The sequence below is a fragment of the Perognathus longimembris genome, chromosome 5 (genome assembly GCF_023159225.1).
Source record: "Perognathus longimembris pacificus isolate PPM17 chromosome 5, ASM2315922v1, whole genome shotgun sequence".
Lineage (NCBI taxonomy): Eukaryota > Metazoa > Chordata > Mammalia > Rodentia > Heteromyidae > Perognathus > Perognathus longimembris.
The window spans coordinates 85,214,874-85,230,181 of record NC_063165.1 but is presented as its reverse complement, the minus strand read 5'-3'; the positions used below and the strand labels follow the sequence as shown (position 1 = coordinate 85,230,181).

Below are 15,308 nucleotides of genomic sequence, written 5' to 3'. Positions count from 1 at the left end.
TTCACTGTGATAGTCCCTTGCATACATATAATGCACTTTGATCATCTTCACCCCTGCTACACTTGCTCATCTCATTCACTGCTTACCAGATCATTTTTGAACTCCAGTTCCTTGTCCAGATCTATGTAGGAGAATTTTGAAAGTGAAGCTTCCAGATTAAAAGACTTATTCAGTTCTTCTTCAGTAGTCTTGGCACAGAGGTTCTGTTCCGCATTCTCATAGTCTGGTTCATTTTCCATATTGCTTTTAGTATATGTATTCCATCAACCCAAGCAAGTGTTTGGTTTTGGCCTTAGATTGCCAAGATCTGAACGATGGTCTCTTTGGGAGAAAAAAAAAGTATCATTTAGATTTTCTCTTGGCAACTACACATTCGAAAGACTTGGCCATAGGGGAAGAAAAGTAGATACTGGGGTACAGAGTAGGCTATGTTGCGGAGGTGGGGGGGTTCCCTATGATACCACAAAGGAGAAACACTCTGGGAAATAACCCACCACCCAAGTCATGAAACTAATTAGACTGACAGTCCTAAAACTTGGAAGGCTCTAGACCTGGTACCCAGTAGATTTATGTACCTAACAGCACAGGGGTAAATTGCTGCCAAAAACTGCAATTAATCTCTTAGGTTTCAAGACCTGAGTTGCTCTCTAGTTGCCTTGGTGATAAGCAAGGCTTTGTTATGGGCATTCACAAGAAGCCCACAGATGTCTCAGAACTCAATACAGACATGAAGTCTAGATTATCCAGTTATTTAACGCAACACTGGTACATCTGAGGGCTCGGGTCTAACAGATATGAGGGGGAAACAGCAGTAGTATTCCCAGGATAATATAAGTACACAGACTCCCAGGGATTTATTTCTAAAAGGAAAGTCGGTTATGGAGAAGTATGGACATTTTCAGTGGAAAGTAGAATACTAAAGAAAACTAGAAACGTATACATTTTTCATATATTTTACAGATCTAAATAAACCCCTATGTTATATCGAAAGAGACAGTTAATCCGACATATTTGCAAAACTGCCATTTCTGGAAAATTTTAAAATATTTTTAATTCGTACATTAAATAATTAAATCTTCTTTTAAATGTTTTTAGGTTGTGTTTCAATAAGAACATAAGTGACCACATAGCTTTGCCTATTTAGAGTGAAATTAAAAATATAAAAACAGGGCTGGGGATATGGCCTAGTGGCAAGAGTGCTTACCTCGTATACATGAGGCCCTGGGTTCAATTCTCCAGCACCACATATACAGAAAACAGCCAGAAGTGGCGCTGTGGCTCAAGTGGCAGAGTGCTAGCCTTGAGCAAAAAGAAGCCAGGGACAGTGCTCAGGCCCTGAGTCCAAGGCCCAGGACTGGCCAAAACAAAACAAAAATATATAAAAACATAAACAATGCCATAGTAGAGCGATAAAAAAATAAAGACCATTTTGTTTTCTAAATGATATTCTTGCCTGTCCCACAGTTCTACTTTCTATAGTTTTAGTCCATCACCATCTACTAAGATCTGAAAATATTAAACAGCAAATTCCCCCAAAAAATAATTCCTAAGTTTTAAATTCTGTGCTATGAAGGTAGCATGATGGACTCTCGCATTCTCCTGGGTCCACCCCGCGGGTGCCATGCATGAATCACGCCTTTGTTCCGTGTCCCACCACCTAAGGCGTGTCACCCCCCAGCTAACCACAGGACTTCTCTTAGTTATCAGGCTGACGGCTGCAACATCGCCATCACCCTTCCTTAATCATGGCCCCGAAGCACCGGAGTCATGAAGCTGTCAGTTTAGACTTCCCGAAGAAAGGTCAGGGTGCTCCTCTAAGGGAAAAGGTGCAAGCTCCCGCGTTAATTAGAAAGAAGAAGAAAGTCACGTCCGAAGTTGTTGAGGTTTACAGTGAGGACAGATCTCACACCTGTGAAAAGTTTATAGCAGGAAGAAGCACTGTGAAGGTTACAGCAGTGATGCTCGGTCATCACTCGGTCACGGCGGGAGTGCTCAGTCATCCCCGCGCTTCACCTCATCACCCAGGCACTGTATCGCATCACAGCGTGACAAGAAGGGCGACTGTGGTGCGATGAGGTATTGTAAGAGATACCACAGCCACTAAACTTCTGTTACAGTGCACTGTAATTGTTTTTTATTCCTGTTATAAGTCTCTTACTGCGACTCATTTGTAAACTAAACACTTTATTGTGGGTATATATGTACAGGGGAAAAAGACTTGGCTCTCCCTATCCATGGGTTCCATACCCATGGACTCAGACAACCACATATCAAAAATATCTGACAAAGGCCTGGGAGTGTGGCTCAACACGGGCAGTGCCTTTCTAACACCAGGTACTAATACTGCGCCTGACCAAGGAGTCAAATGCCGCAGCAACTAATGTTCGTATGCATTTCCTCAAAGAAGACGGAAGTGACTCATGACAAATTACTTTTTAATAGTCACTATTATTTGTACCACTAAGCAAAAATAGCTCCAATTATTCAAGACATATTCACAAAGATGTATAAATCTAATCCATATTCTAGGGTACCTGAGGGCAGTTATTAAGTTTTATTCCTGTGCAGTTTTTTAAACAGTGTAAAAGATCATGCAGAAGAAAGAAAAAACTTTTACTTCAGCAATTTAATCATCTAAAATGTACTTCACATTTGTCTTTCTGAAATAACTCAGAAATACAAATCATTGTCACCTTTGGCTCTTTTTGTCTCCTGGAATTAAGAGGCTCAAAGATTAACAGTGCAGCATCTGTGAAAAACAATATCCCACTGGTGAATATGAGGTGATCAAGCATTCCCTGCTACCCTACCCCATTTCCAATCATCACTTCACTGAGCTCCGATGAGACAGTAAAGTGAAACAATGTAATTAAGCCATAGAGCCATTCAAATCATGCTTGGATCTGGCCTTTTGCCAGTTCCTATCTGAGACTGTGGTCAGCTAGGTAGCCCTTTTGTGTTTGTTTGCCAGTCCCAGGGGTTGAACTCAGAGCCTGGGCACTATCCCTGAGCTTCTTTTTGCTCAAGACTAGCACTCTGCCACTTGAGCCACAGCGCCACTTGTGGCTTTTTCTGTGTATGTGGCACTGAGGAATCTAACCCAGGGCATCGTGCATGCTAGGCAAGCCCTCTACCACTAGGCCACATTCCTAGCCCTATTTAGTTGTGTTGTTTTTTTTAACTGTATTGGGAGTGGTTGTCTTTTCTTATTTGGTACTGGGGATCACACCGAGGACGTTGCACTTGCTGGGCAGGCAGGCATTTTGCCACTGAGCTACATCCTAGCTCAGGTACCTCTCTCTTAACTCTATTTCTCTATCTGTAAAGTAAACCAGAGTGGACATTTGTGGAACTTGTCCAGCACAGCATCTCTGAGTCAGGCTCCTTCAACCCAGTGTTCTGGGGGGACTGCCAAATGAAATCACCTAGGAATAGAGATTAGTGGTATAGCCACTGTCCTTCATCAGGATTCATTAAACTGTAACTAAGAAGGAAGGGCCATTCCACTGCTCTCTAAACAATTAATAAGACCAAGCAGTCCCTACACTCCCCTCCCTACCCTCTTATATTAAAAAAAAAACAAAAAAAAAGAGGAGACTAGATCAAGAAACCAATGTACATCCTACAAAATCAAGAAACATGTAGGCTGGGAATATGGCCTAGTAGTAGAGTGCCTGCCTCTTATACATGAAGCCCTGGGTTCGATTCCTCAGCACCACCTATACAGAAATGGCCAGAAGTGGTGCTGTGGCTCAAGTGGTAGAGTGCTAGCCTTGAGGAAAAAGAAGCCATGAGCCATGCACAGGCCCTGAGTCCAAGGCCCAGGCCAAAAGAAAAGAAACGTGAGGGAAGGGGTGGGTAACACAGGGATGGGTGAGAATGTTGGAAGGGGTGACATTGATCAAGATGCATTGTATTCATAAACCACTTTGTTAAATGGCAACTCCTTTGTACAACGACTTAAATAAGAAAAAGAGGGGAAAAAATAAGTCATTTGTTGCTGGGAGCTGATAGCTCAGGCCTATAATACTAGCTACTCAAGAGGCTGAGATCTAAAGGTAACAGTTTGAAGCCAGCCCAGGCAGGAAAGTCTGTGAGACTCTTATCTCCAATAAACTACTCAGCAAAAGCTGAAAGTGGCAATGTGGATCAGGTGGTAGAGCTAGCCTTGAGCAAAAGAAAAGAAGCTCAAGGACAGTGCCCAAACCCTGAGTTCAAGCCCCAGGACCAGCAAAACAAAACCCCAAAACCAAAAAAACTTGGAAGTCATCTGTTGAACAGTGTCAACTGAACAGCTATTATGAGTCTGTCACCGGGGGCTCACCTCAACTGGCAGAACTCTCGTTCTGAGTAAATTCCCTAGCAAGAATGAAAATAACTAAATATAAATGAGAGAGGAAGAAGAAAGAGAATCCTGACATCATTCAAGGTCCAAGTTCTAGTTTTCCAAAAAGTTAACTCTGCCCAAACTGATGGCAGTTTGGTTCCATAGGTCAACAATACCCTCCTTTCGCCACTCTTCCTGAGGGGAGGGCAGGATTCACAATTGGGAGTCCTGACTCTGAAGATTATCATTACTTGTCCCCAAGGCTGTCACAAAGAGTAAATTCTACAAGGAATGTAAAGCATTTAAAATAATACCTGGACACAAAGTAATTTTCAAGAAATATTAGCTATCATCATATATAGTTTACAATGAATTTCCAAATTCTTCCAAGTTAGTTAGATTCTAGAACCAGTGTTTCAGTAAAGGTTTACCCAAGTGGATCAGTCAGAAACCTTCTGACACAGTATTCTTCATGAGCATCATGACAGGGGCTTGTTCAAGACTGCTGCACCGCCAAGCCACGTTACCAGAGGTACTTAAAACCCGTAATCATGATGGTGAAAATGAAAATGCCTTATATTACTAAAATCCTACAATCATGTTTGAACCTTTTCCCCCTCAATATTAGTCTATACTTCCTTCAATGAAGCCAACTATGTCCCCAACCTTAGCTCCTCCTTTTGTCACTTACAGGAAGTTATTCCTTCATGTTCCTGAGTTTTTCTCAGGCTGAACAAATGAGCATCTGATGCTATTTTTAAAGAAAAAAGACTACAGCCTATAAATCTACAAGTAAACACACTGGATAGTAAAAGACAAAAAAAATTACATTTGGACATGATAAATTAAACAGGACTCTACATATTCACACACTGAGACCAAAGGAGGATATTCTTAGGAGAAGATCACAACGACTCAACAGCTATTTGCATATGGTCATATAAAATGATGTTTATCAAAATCAACTCCAAGAAATGGAAACAAGAGGTTTTTGTTTTACTTTTTGTGATTTGTTTTCTTTTGGTTTTCCCCATTAGCCACTGTTTTTGATTTCTGCATTTCCTGTCTTGTAAGTTTATCTGTTTGGAGGAGGATAAGAATAGAAGTAGTGGGACATAGGATGAACTCAGCAAGCAGTGATACTCACCAGACGCTATGTTGAAAATGAACTATACAACTTGGGGGGAGGGACTCAGGAGGGAAAAACCTAGGTATAAACTAGGGAAGAGGTGACACTGTTCAAAAAGAAGCGTACTCATTACTTGATTTATGTAACTGTAATCCCTCTGTACATCACCTTTACAATAAAAATATTAATAAAAAAGACTACTGCAGCAGCTTGTGAATTTTTCAGAAATTCACAGATCTAGGCCTGAACCTACCTACGGCAGGAAGAGTAATATTGGCATGCTATCTGGAACCTGCGAATATGTTACCTAATGTGACAAAGTAAACTTTGCAAGTGTGATTAAGTAAGGACCCTGAGATGCAAAGATTATTCTGGATTATCCAGGTCGACCCAGTATGAGCACATTGGTCCTTAAAAATGGAAAATTGAGGCAAAAGTGAATCAGAGTCATAGATAGCCATGTCCACAGAAGCAGGGTCAGAAAAATGCTGGTTGCAGACTTCAAAGCTAGAAGGAAAGTACCAGGAGCCAAAGAGGCTGCAAAGTCAAGGAGTGGATTCTTATGTAGAGCCCTGAAAACAACCACAGCCCTGTCCTGACACCTTTGTTTTAGTGAAACAAGTGTTGCATTAATGAACTACAAAACTTCAGTAGTAAATCTGGGTTGCTTTAACCCACTAAATGTGTGATCATTTCTCCTGACAGCAATAGGAAACAAATAAACCAACATACTTTAATTAATTTGCTTCTGGCCACAACTCCAATATTCTGAAATACGAACCCCTCCCTTAACCAGTAGGTGTGGCTCTAGTATTTATTGAGCAAGCTCTTAAGGTCAATAGACAGCCAGTGATGAAATACATAATAAATGATACTTAAGATTACACACTGTATGCAGATACTGCTTCAGATATCACTTAAGCATTATCCCAGTACAAAGACTGACAATAAGCTACTCACCACTCCTACGTCTATGGAATCTTAAACTACTTCTTCACCCAACCATCTATAGGATCTAAGTTTGTTTGTTTTGTCTGTCGTGGGGCTTGAACTCTAGGCCTGGAACAATCCCAGAGCTCTTCAGCTCAAAGCTAGCGCTCTACCACTTGAGCCACAGGGCCACTTCCCGTTTCCTGGTGGTTAACTGGAAATAAGAGTCTCACAGACTTTCCTGCCCAGGCTGGCTTAGAACGGTGGTCCTCAGATCTCAGCCTCCTGGGTAGCTAGGATGACAGGCGTGAGCCACAGACGCCAGGCTTATGTGAGCTTTTACCATTGTTTCAGTTCCAGGGTGTGAACTATGCCTTGTAGTTGCTCAGCCTGCTTGCTCACTGGTGCTCTTTTACTTGAGAGATGCCTCCAGCTTTGCGTTTTTGCTGATAATTTTGGAGATGGAATCATACAAACTTTTTGCCTAGGCCTGCCTCAAAGCACAATCCTCCATATCTCAGCCTCGTGAATAGCTAAAATCACAGGGCTTGAGACACCAGTTCCCAGGAGAGTTTTTATAATTCTTAAGGGAATGCCATTCTAGACAAAACTTGCAGAAAGTGCAATAGAGTACTTCAAATAGTTCTCAGTCTATCCCAGAATAAAATCAGATTACTCTAATAGGAAATTTACATTACAGAATCATGATTACCAAGGATGCTGTTAAACAAATAATAGTTCAGATTTAACATTATCTTTCATTTTGATCATTTCTCAAGGTTATTCCCAACCAATTAATAATAGAGTCGAGGATCATTAAAAAAAAAAGTACCATATAAACAACAATGACCCCATTATGACACTGGCCAACTGAGTAAGAACTCAAGAATGTGTCCTACAGTGAACTAGGTTAATGTGGAACTTCCCACCAGTTTGGTTTTTTTGCTAGTAGTGGAGCTTTAACTTAGGACTAAACCATCCCTTAGCTTTTTTGCCCAAGGCTAGTATTCTACCACTTAAGCCACAGCCTCATGTCCATCTTTTTGCAGGTTAACTGGAGAAAGAGTTTTGCACTTTTCTGCCCAGGCTGGCTTTAAACCGAGATCATCAGTCTCCATCTTGAGTGGCTAGGATTACAGTGTGAGCCGGCAGCACCCTGTTTGTGGCAAGCCTTCCCAACTACTCTCCAAGCTCCAAGCTCCTGAAATTGTTTTAACATCCTTCATATTTTTTGTAATGTGGAGGTCAGATCTGCCCAGCGCCATCATTGGCTGTTGAGGGGTATCAGATTGACTCCATCTCAGATTAGTTAGAGAGCAGAAGACTCCGTCTTCACTAAGATCTCCGCCGCCCTATCCAGGGAAGTTCCCCTTCACTTTGATAAGATTGTGTAAACTGCTTGACCACCTGAGTAGTGAAGCATTGAAGGTTAAACTTGGGACCCCCAAGAGTAAGCGAATCGCCTTCATCATGTGAGCCCCACCAAATCCGTGCGCCAAGTCTAACTAAAATGATAGGTTAGTTCAAACAGTCGCTATGAGGCAGATTATAACACCATTGGCAGGCTCGACCATGTGGTGTTTGCCTTTATAACCCGACCCCAGCATGGCCCAAGCGGGCGATCCCAGCTCCAGAGTCTGGGCTGTGGCCCAGGCCGGCCAGCCTGCTTTTTATGGTCACGGTCCCAGCTCCCGAGTCTGGGCAGTGACCCTGGCCAGTGAGTATACTTTTTGCTTCCCCAATAAATCCATCTTTTTACTTGAGACTGTCTCTGAGCAGTGGACTGTTGGAGGGATGGGGGAATCCCCCCACCTTGGGCCCCCTTACATTGTGGTCCCCTCCCTTGGGGGGACCCCATTACATTTTTCACTTAAATGAAATCAAGCTTGTTTGTTTTTTAATTTAAAGTACTGTGATAGAAAGACTTTATGAAATCCTGATACCGAAGCAACCCTGCTCACTTTGTTTCTGGCCTTCCTAATCAAAATATTTGTCACTGATTTTGTCTTGTCTTTTTAAGGTTTTCAAAAAGAAAAGACACCATGGAGTGTTTAACTTCTATTCGTTTTCTATTACCTTGCTCTAAATGGTCTGACTCATTTTTAACAGCTCAATGGCTACAGGACAAAATTCCAATGCTAAGCCTAGGACTCTGGGAACCTAAGAGCAGCCTCTTTCTCCTACAACTAGACTTATTATTTGCACTCAAGAGTCCTTCAAGAAAACCTTCCACTTTCCCTCCAGGTCTGCTCAAGCTGCCTGATCTCTTCCCACTCACTTCCTTCTTCATTTACAAGTTCCTTCTTTCCTTGTGGACTCTGTTCAAATTGAACCAGCCTAGGACCTCTTTCTTCCCTAACCTCTTTCTCTAAGCCCAGAAGGTCAGTCCCTCACTTTCTTCTTCCCTTCTTCTCCTCTCCCCGCCTCTCCTCTCCCCTCTCATCTCCCCCTCTTTCCTCTCCTCTTCTCTTCCCCCTCTCCCCCCCCTCTTTCTCTCTCTCACTCAAGGTTTCACATAGTAGCCCAGGGTGGGTTCAAACTTGTAATTCTCCTCCCTCAGCCTCCTGGTATTATAGACATGTGACACCACACTCAGTTAAGTCACCTCCAAAACTATTTTGGCACTTAGTTCTTGTGTGTGTCTGCCATACTGAAGTTTAACCTCGGGGCCTTGTGCTTGCTAGGCAGGCACTCTCAACTTGAGCCATACCGACAGCCCTTTTTGCTCTTACTAGCTTTGTGATGGGGTCTTGCTCTTTCCCCTGGCCAGCCTGACCTTCAGTCCTCCTATTTACATCCCTAGCTGGGATGACAGATACATACCACTGTGCTGTGACCATCTACTGGTGGAGATAGGGTCCTGTGAACTTTTTGTCTGGACTGGCCTCCAAACTCCTGAGCAACTACAATTGCAGCCAGTGAGTTATCTTACCATATGACTATGTCTTTCTCCCCAACCATGAAATAAAAATGAGGCCATGCTTCCTTCCACATCACTGGACTCATTGGCAGACTACGTAGACATTTTATAATATTTGCTGACTAGTATGAAATCAGAAAACAGGAATAACACCTATGTTGCAAATTAAACATGTAAGTTTTTATTACCTATAATTGTGAAGCTTCAGAAAGCACTTGACTCCCAGTATACAGAAAACTGTGCCCTACTAAGTCAAGTTATAATTGAGTTCTACTTCTAAGTAATCCAGCTTGTCAGCCACTGCGGGTCATATTTATCAAATCTCAGTTAAAACTATTTTCACAAAAAAAATTAAAGCAATATTTAGCTCATTTCTTCACCATCTGAACCATTCTTTCCCCACATCTGGAATGCAGGCTCCTAGAGAACAAAGATCAGGTCCGCTTTGTTCACTGCCACCCTAATGCTAACTGTACAGAGCTAACCAACCCATCCACCTATTTCTCTCCCTCCACAGGTGAGTAGCCAAGCAGCCCTGCACCACTGGCTCCCAGAACTTCAATGAGTGGTTCCTGGTGTAGCATACAGTTTAGACACTATACTCTACAAAGTCCCCCAACCTGTCAGAGTTCCACAAAATGATTGTATTTTTTAAAAAGACTTTTTTAATCCTTATGAACTTTTAATAATTTAGCTCATGTGTAACACAATCCATAATCTCAGACTTTTCATATTCACATTAATTTAGCCTATACATAAAAACAATAGAAATGTATCATATACCCCTTCCACTATTATCTTCAGTAAAGAGACAGAAAATAATTATTCACATAGTCGGGCTATCATACTCAGCAACGACAGGCTTCACAGTGAGCACAGAATAGGAGATGGACATTGGCTGTGCTTCTGGTGAGTCTCAGTTCCTCCATGCCTCATTCACCAGCAATCCACTTCATCTGTGCTAAAAATAATAAGACGCATACTGTCCCAACATGGAGTAAAAGCTGGCTGTGATGTACGTCCTGAGAGACAGATCACAGGTCAATCTCTACTGTGACTCCTTTCCAGATTATAATTTGAGGACACCCAATTTCCATCTTAACAATGATAAAGAAGGAAAAGAAGTTCAGACACAGACTGTGTTAGATGCATCATGGGTTGCTTATTTGATCCCCAAGTGTCTTTCCAACTACAGGCACATTTAAGTAACTATATAGCCCAAAGTGCTCAGAACTACCACTATGACAAAGACCAAATCTGCCTCTCTTCTGATAATGTCTAAATGAAAATAATGACCATTCAAAACTTAGGAAGTACGTACACAACAAGTGTAAATAAAATAGAAAAGTGGAGGAAAGGAACAGTACTGGAGACCTGCCTGCACACCGTACTGAGTTACTACTTCAAACTGTCAGACACAAACAATACTAAGAGAACATCCATTCTAGAAAACTCTAATCCCCTATCACAATATACAAAATGAGGAAATAAGCACCAAGTCTACAAATGTCCATGTCATATTTGTCATATCAATTTTATACCAATGTGTACAAGGTGACTAGTAATATGAATGAGAGAAATTACTTCTTTCTAGCTTCTAAGACCCAGCTACTATGAGAAATCTCTTCAAAGACTGACTCCAATCTCAAAGACCTCCTAAGAAGAATCTTATATAGGCTCTGTACACAGCCTATCATATTCCTTTCTCTTCACATAACTGAGGCAGAAAAAATCCTAAAATTTATATACACAAAAGACAGGCTTCCACTCAGTTATTGGCTGAGTACATGATGGTCTTTACTAACTCCCAAGTAATTAAACTAACATTCTAACTTCTCTTGGTCAGATGCCAAGAAGGATGTAGAGTCACAAAACAATTATTATTTGTTTGGTTGGTTTTTGATAAAAAGAGGAAGCTTCTTGCTGAACTACAGAGATAGAAGCAAAAGTTAAAACATCCCAGCATCTTTCCTGTCTTTCCCTTAGGAAGCTGTTCCTCAACTCCAACTATGTGATTTTAGTAGTGTTGTCAAACAAGTGCCTATGAACCCAGCCAAAAGAAATAAAGCGGGCTGGGGATATGGCCTAGTGGCAAGAGTGCCTGCCTCGTATACATGAGGCCCTGGGTTCGATTCCCCAGCACCACATATACAGAAAACGGCCAGAAGTGGTGCTGTGGCTCAAGTGGCAGAGTGCTAGCCTTGAGCAAAAAGAAGCCAGGGACAGTGCTCAGGCCCTGAGTCCAAGCCCCAGGACTGGCCAAAAAAAAAAAAAAAAGAAATAAGGCACACAACATTTTTATGTCCGATCTGGTCAATCAAAGCCCTTCTCTGAAATCTGTAAATACTGAAAACAGAAGTTTTCTATCTACCCTACAATACACAATTTGGATGAGGTAACACAGTAGAATATATAGTATATTCTATGAGAATATGAGAATGAGACATATATTGCATGAGACTTGCAATTAGAGATGGAGAATCAGAGATGGAGGCTGAGGAGTCAGAGGCTGTTTGTGGGAGGTTGAAAAATATAACCTGGTGTCAGTGGCCCAGGCCTATAATCCTAGCTACTCAGGAGGCTGAGATCTGAGGATCATGGTTCAAAGCTAGCCCAGGCAGGAAAGTCCATGAGACTCTTATCACCAACAAACAACTCAGGAAAAGCCAGAAGTGGCGCTGTGGCTCAAGTGGTAGAGCGCTAGCTTTGAGCACAAAAAGGCTCAGGGACAGCACCCAGGCCTTAAGGTCAAGTCCTGGGACTGGCAAAAAAAAAAAAGTTGTTTAGTAGTTATTGATGCCTTACCCTTTCCCAGGTTTGGTTTGTAAACCAATAAATCTCTTTTTGTTTAAGCTCATTTGATTTGGATTTCTGTCACTTATAATGGAAAAAAAAAAGCCTTCACTTAAAAAGTGTGTTACTAGAGTAAATCTTAGAAATTTATAACTGTTATATCCAAGGCAAATCTATGGTTTCTGGTTTGAACACACAATGAACTTTCATGCAAGGAATAACTACAACTCAAACCTCAATTCAGGACTGAGCTGAGAATACAGCAGCGTGATCTCATAAATATATAAAGATGACACCAGAAGCAACAGGTCACGAAAACACGCCATCTAAACTCTATGAAACCTGCAAGCAGATCAAAAGTTCCCACTTTAGAGTTCAAAAGGCCTTCCTTCTCACTCCCATGTACGACATTTGGTGTCAGGAACGTGAAACAGCAGAATGCAGCTAAGGAAACAGCAACGTACTCCAATATCCTGCAAGACAGACAGCATGCACCTGTTGCTGATCATCCAGGTACAAAGAACCCTATCAAGGAAGATAAACTTACTATTCTGCTAGAGGCCATAAGGAATTCTCTCACATTCGAATACCAATGGTTCACACAACATTGTCCCCATTCGTCTCCATGGTGTGTCTGCGTAACGGGCAGGCTGTGGTCGGGTGGACTCAACACCCATCCTCCACTTAAATGTTAAACGTCAGCACACACGCGTGTTAAACACGTGTGGGTCGTCCTCCATCCCCGTGTGTATCAGACACGCTTCCCGCCAACACACACCCACAGGTGGCGCGTGACGCTCACCTAAACACACACACGCGCGCGCGCAAGGCATGCCCCCAGCGAAGCTCCGTGCTCATCTTCTTTGGCACAGTCGCCCGATGGCCTGGGAGGAAGCGGGGGAATGGGCGGTGCACAAGACACAGACCTTCCAGGGCATTCAGATCGCAGTCTGGGGGGGGGGGGGGGATCAGGAGGGGCGAGCCCCAGGGGGCCCGGCCCGGTGGAGAGGGGGCGCCCCCACCCCCGCCCACCCCCGGCGGCTCCGGAGAGCCCCACCCCACGGTGGGCAGCCCCCGCCCGGCTCCCTCGAGGGTCCCGCCCGGGGGGGGGTGTGTGGGGACGGGCGGCCGGGGCTGAGGCGCCTGAGCCGCAGGGCTTCCCGGGCCCCCTCCGCGGGCAGAGACACGAGTGGGTCCACCGCGCGGGGCGGGGCGGGGCGGGGCGGGGCGCGGGGCGGGGCGCAGGGGCGGGGCGGGGCGCAGGGGCGGGGCGGCCTCCCGGCCCCGGGTCCCCCGGCCCTGTCAGGCGCGGCCCGGCGCCGGGCGCACCCCGCCCCGCCCCTCCGCCCCGGCCGCCCCGGCCGCCGCGGCTCGGCCCGGGCCCGTCCGAGCGCGCGCGCCCACCCCGGGCACCCCCCCACCTCTCATCCGGGACACCCCGAGCTCTCTCCTCGGAAGAGATTCGTTACCTGCGCCGCCAGCCATTCCCGCCCGGACCCCGGCGCGCCCACGTGACCCCGCCTCCGCAGCCACGCGTGCGCAGTTCCCGGCGCGCCCCGCGCCCCGAGGCCACGCCCCCATTTAAAGGGCCAGAGGCACCGCGAACAGCTGGGGCACCCGGAGAGCTTTGGACGGTCAGGGAATGGGATTCGGCCCGGGCCGGTGAGGAAAGCGACGCTGCGTTCCAGCCAGGACGGAAAGCAGCATTGGGAGGGCAATGACCGGCTGCTGGAGCCCGCGGCCAAGGAACAGAGAGGAAAAGTGTGTGTGTGTGGGAATACCTATTTACACGCTCGGGTAAATATATGCAAGGGTTGCCGGCAAGGATGAGGAGCCGGAGCGGGTGCTGAACATTTTCCTGATTAGCAACATTGCTCAAAAAAAAAAATATATATATATATATACATATATACACATTGCATAGTGCAGGGGGGACATACAGGGAAAGACTGTTTATTTTCCTTGTTGCTACTGAGGAGAGGCGAAAGCTCACGAGACCGACTGGCTGGCTTTGAGACCCGGCCTGACGGTAACGCTGGGCCCTGCACGTAAGAGGCGAGGCCTGTCCAAAAGTTAACCAAGGGCTGGGGAGATGGCCTAGTGGTGGAGAGCCTGCCCCATATGCATGAGGCCCTGGGTTCGATTCCCCAGCACCACATAGACAGAAAACGGCCAGGGGTGGTGCTGTGGCTCAAGTGGCAGAGTGCTAGCCTTGAGCGGGAAGAAGCCAGGGACAGTGCTCGGGCCCTGAGTTCAAGCCCCAGGACTGGCAAAAAAAAAAAAAAAAAAAAAGCTGAGTATTTGTAACCCTAGCTACTCGGGAAGGAGTCTGCGATGTGAGGACCGCGGCTTGAAGCCAGCTAGGGCAATAAAGCTCATGAGACTTATCTCCAGTTACTCAGCAAAAAGTCAGAGGTGAAGGCGCGGCTCAAGCTATAGAAAAGCCAGAGAAGCAGAAAGGCCAGGTAAGCCCGTGAGACCTTGAGTTCAACCTGGTACCAGCACGAAATAAAAATTACGATAAAACACTGGGAAAACACAAAGATAAAACGGAAGTTACGTCCCGGAGAAGAAGTACTTATCATTTCTGCCGACTTTCATTGGGTCTTGTATAGGGTAAGTTTACTTTATTTTTTTTACATAAAAGAACTATATAGAATACATAGTTAATAGTTTATATCCTGCTTTTTTTCCCCCTTATTGTTATCTTAAGCACTATCAACTATCACTGAAGTGGTTCACAGATATTTGTAACAGTTACATAACTACTGACTATGGATTCTACTGCTCATTGACAATGCACCTGACCATGTACAAGTGCTCGTGATGATAGTGCAGTTTTCATGCCTGCCAAGACAACATCCGTTCTTCAGCCCCGTGGATCAAGGAATGATTTCAACTTGTGAAGTAAAGGAAAGACCAGGCTAAGTCAGTCACCTTGTTCTTACAGCCGTCCCAGCACCTAACCAGGTGACCGGGCTCTTTACCTGGCTTCAAAGGTATAGAAGTGAGACAAGCCATTCTTTGAATTGCAGACACACCGCCTTGTTTAGAGAAGATATGTAAATATACCATGCTGTTTAGCCCCAGGGATGTCCCACCTCCCAGGTGATGGGCAGGGTTGGGGACTCGGATGATAGGTTACTGGACCTGTCAGTCCTGTGCCTTAAACCTGGGAGACTCTTGAGCTTCCTGCCACCCTGCCCCCA

The 15,308-nt window shown here is 44.7% G+C and overlaps 1 protein-coding gene across 2 annotated transcripts in view; it reads right to left on the bottom strand.

The window, feature by feature from the left end:
• Vps8 (VPS8 subunit of CORVET complex) overlaps nt 1–13,621 on the bottom strand; it is a 192,355-nt gene extending 178,734 nt beyond the window's left edge. The window contains exons 1-2 of one of the 2 annotated variants that reach the window (XM_048347271.1): nt 13,569–13,621; nt 87–321 (exon numbers count right to left, since the gene is read on the bottom strand). In XM_048347271.1, coding sequence (XP_048203228.1) covers nt 87–239 — 153 coding nt within the window. In that variant the 5' untranslated portion in view covers nt 240–321; nt 13,569–13,621. Of the gene's footprint in view, nt 1–86; nt 322–10,098; nt 10,120–13,568 lie in introns of those variants that run through there. The other variant, XM_048347272.1, reaches the window with a different exon arrangement.
• Between the last annotated feature and the right edge of the window lie 1,687 nt (nt 13,622–15,308).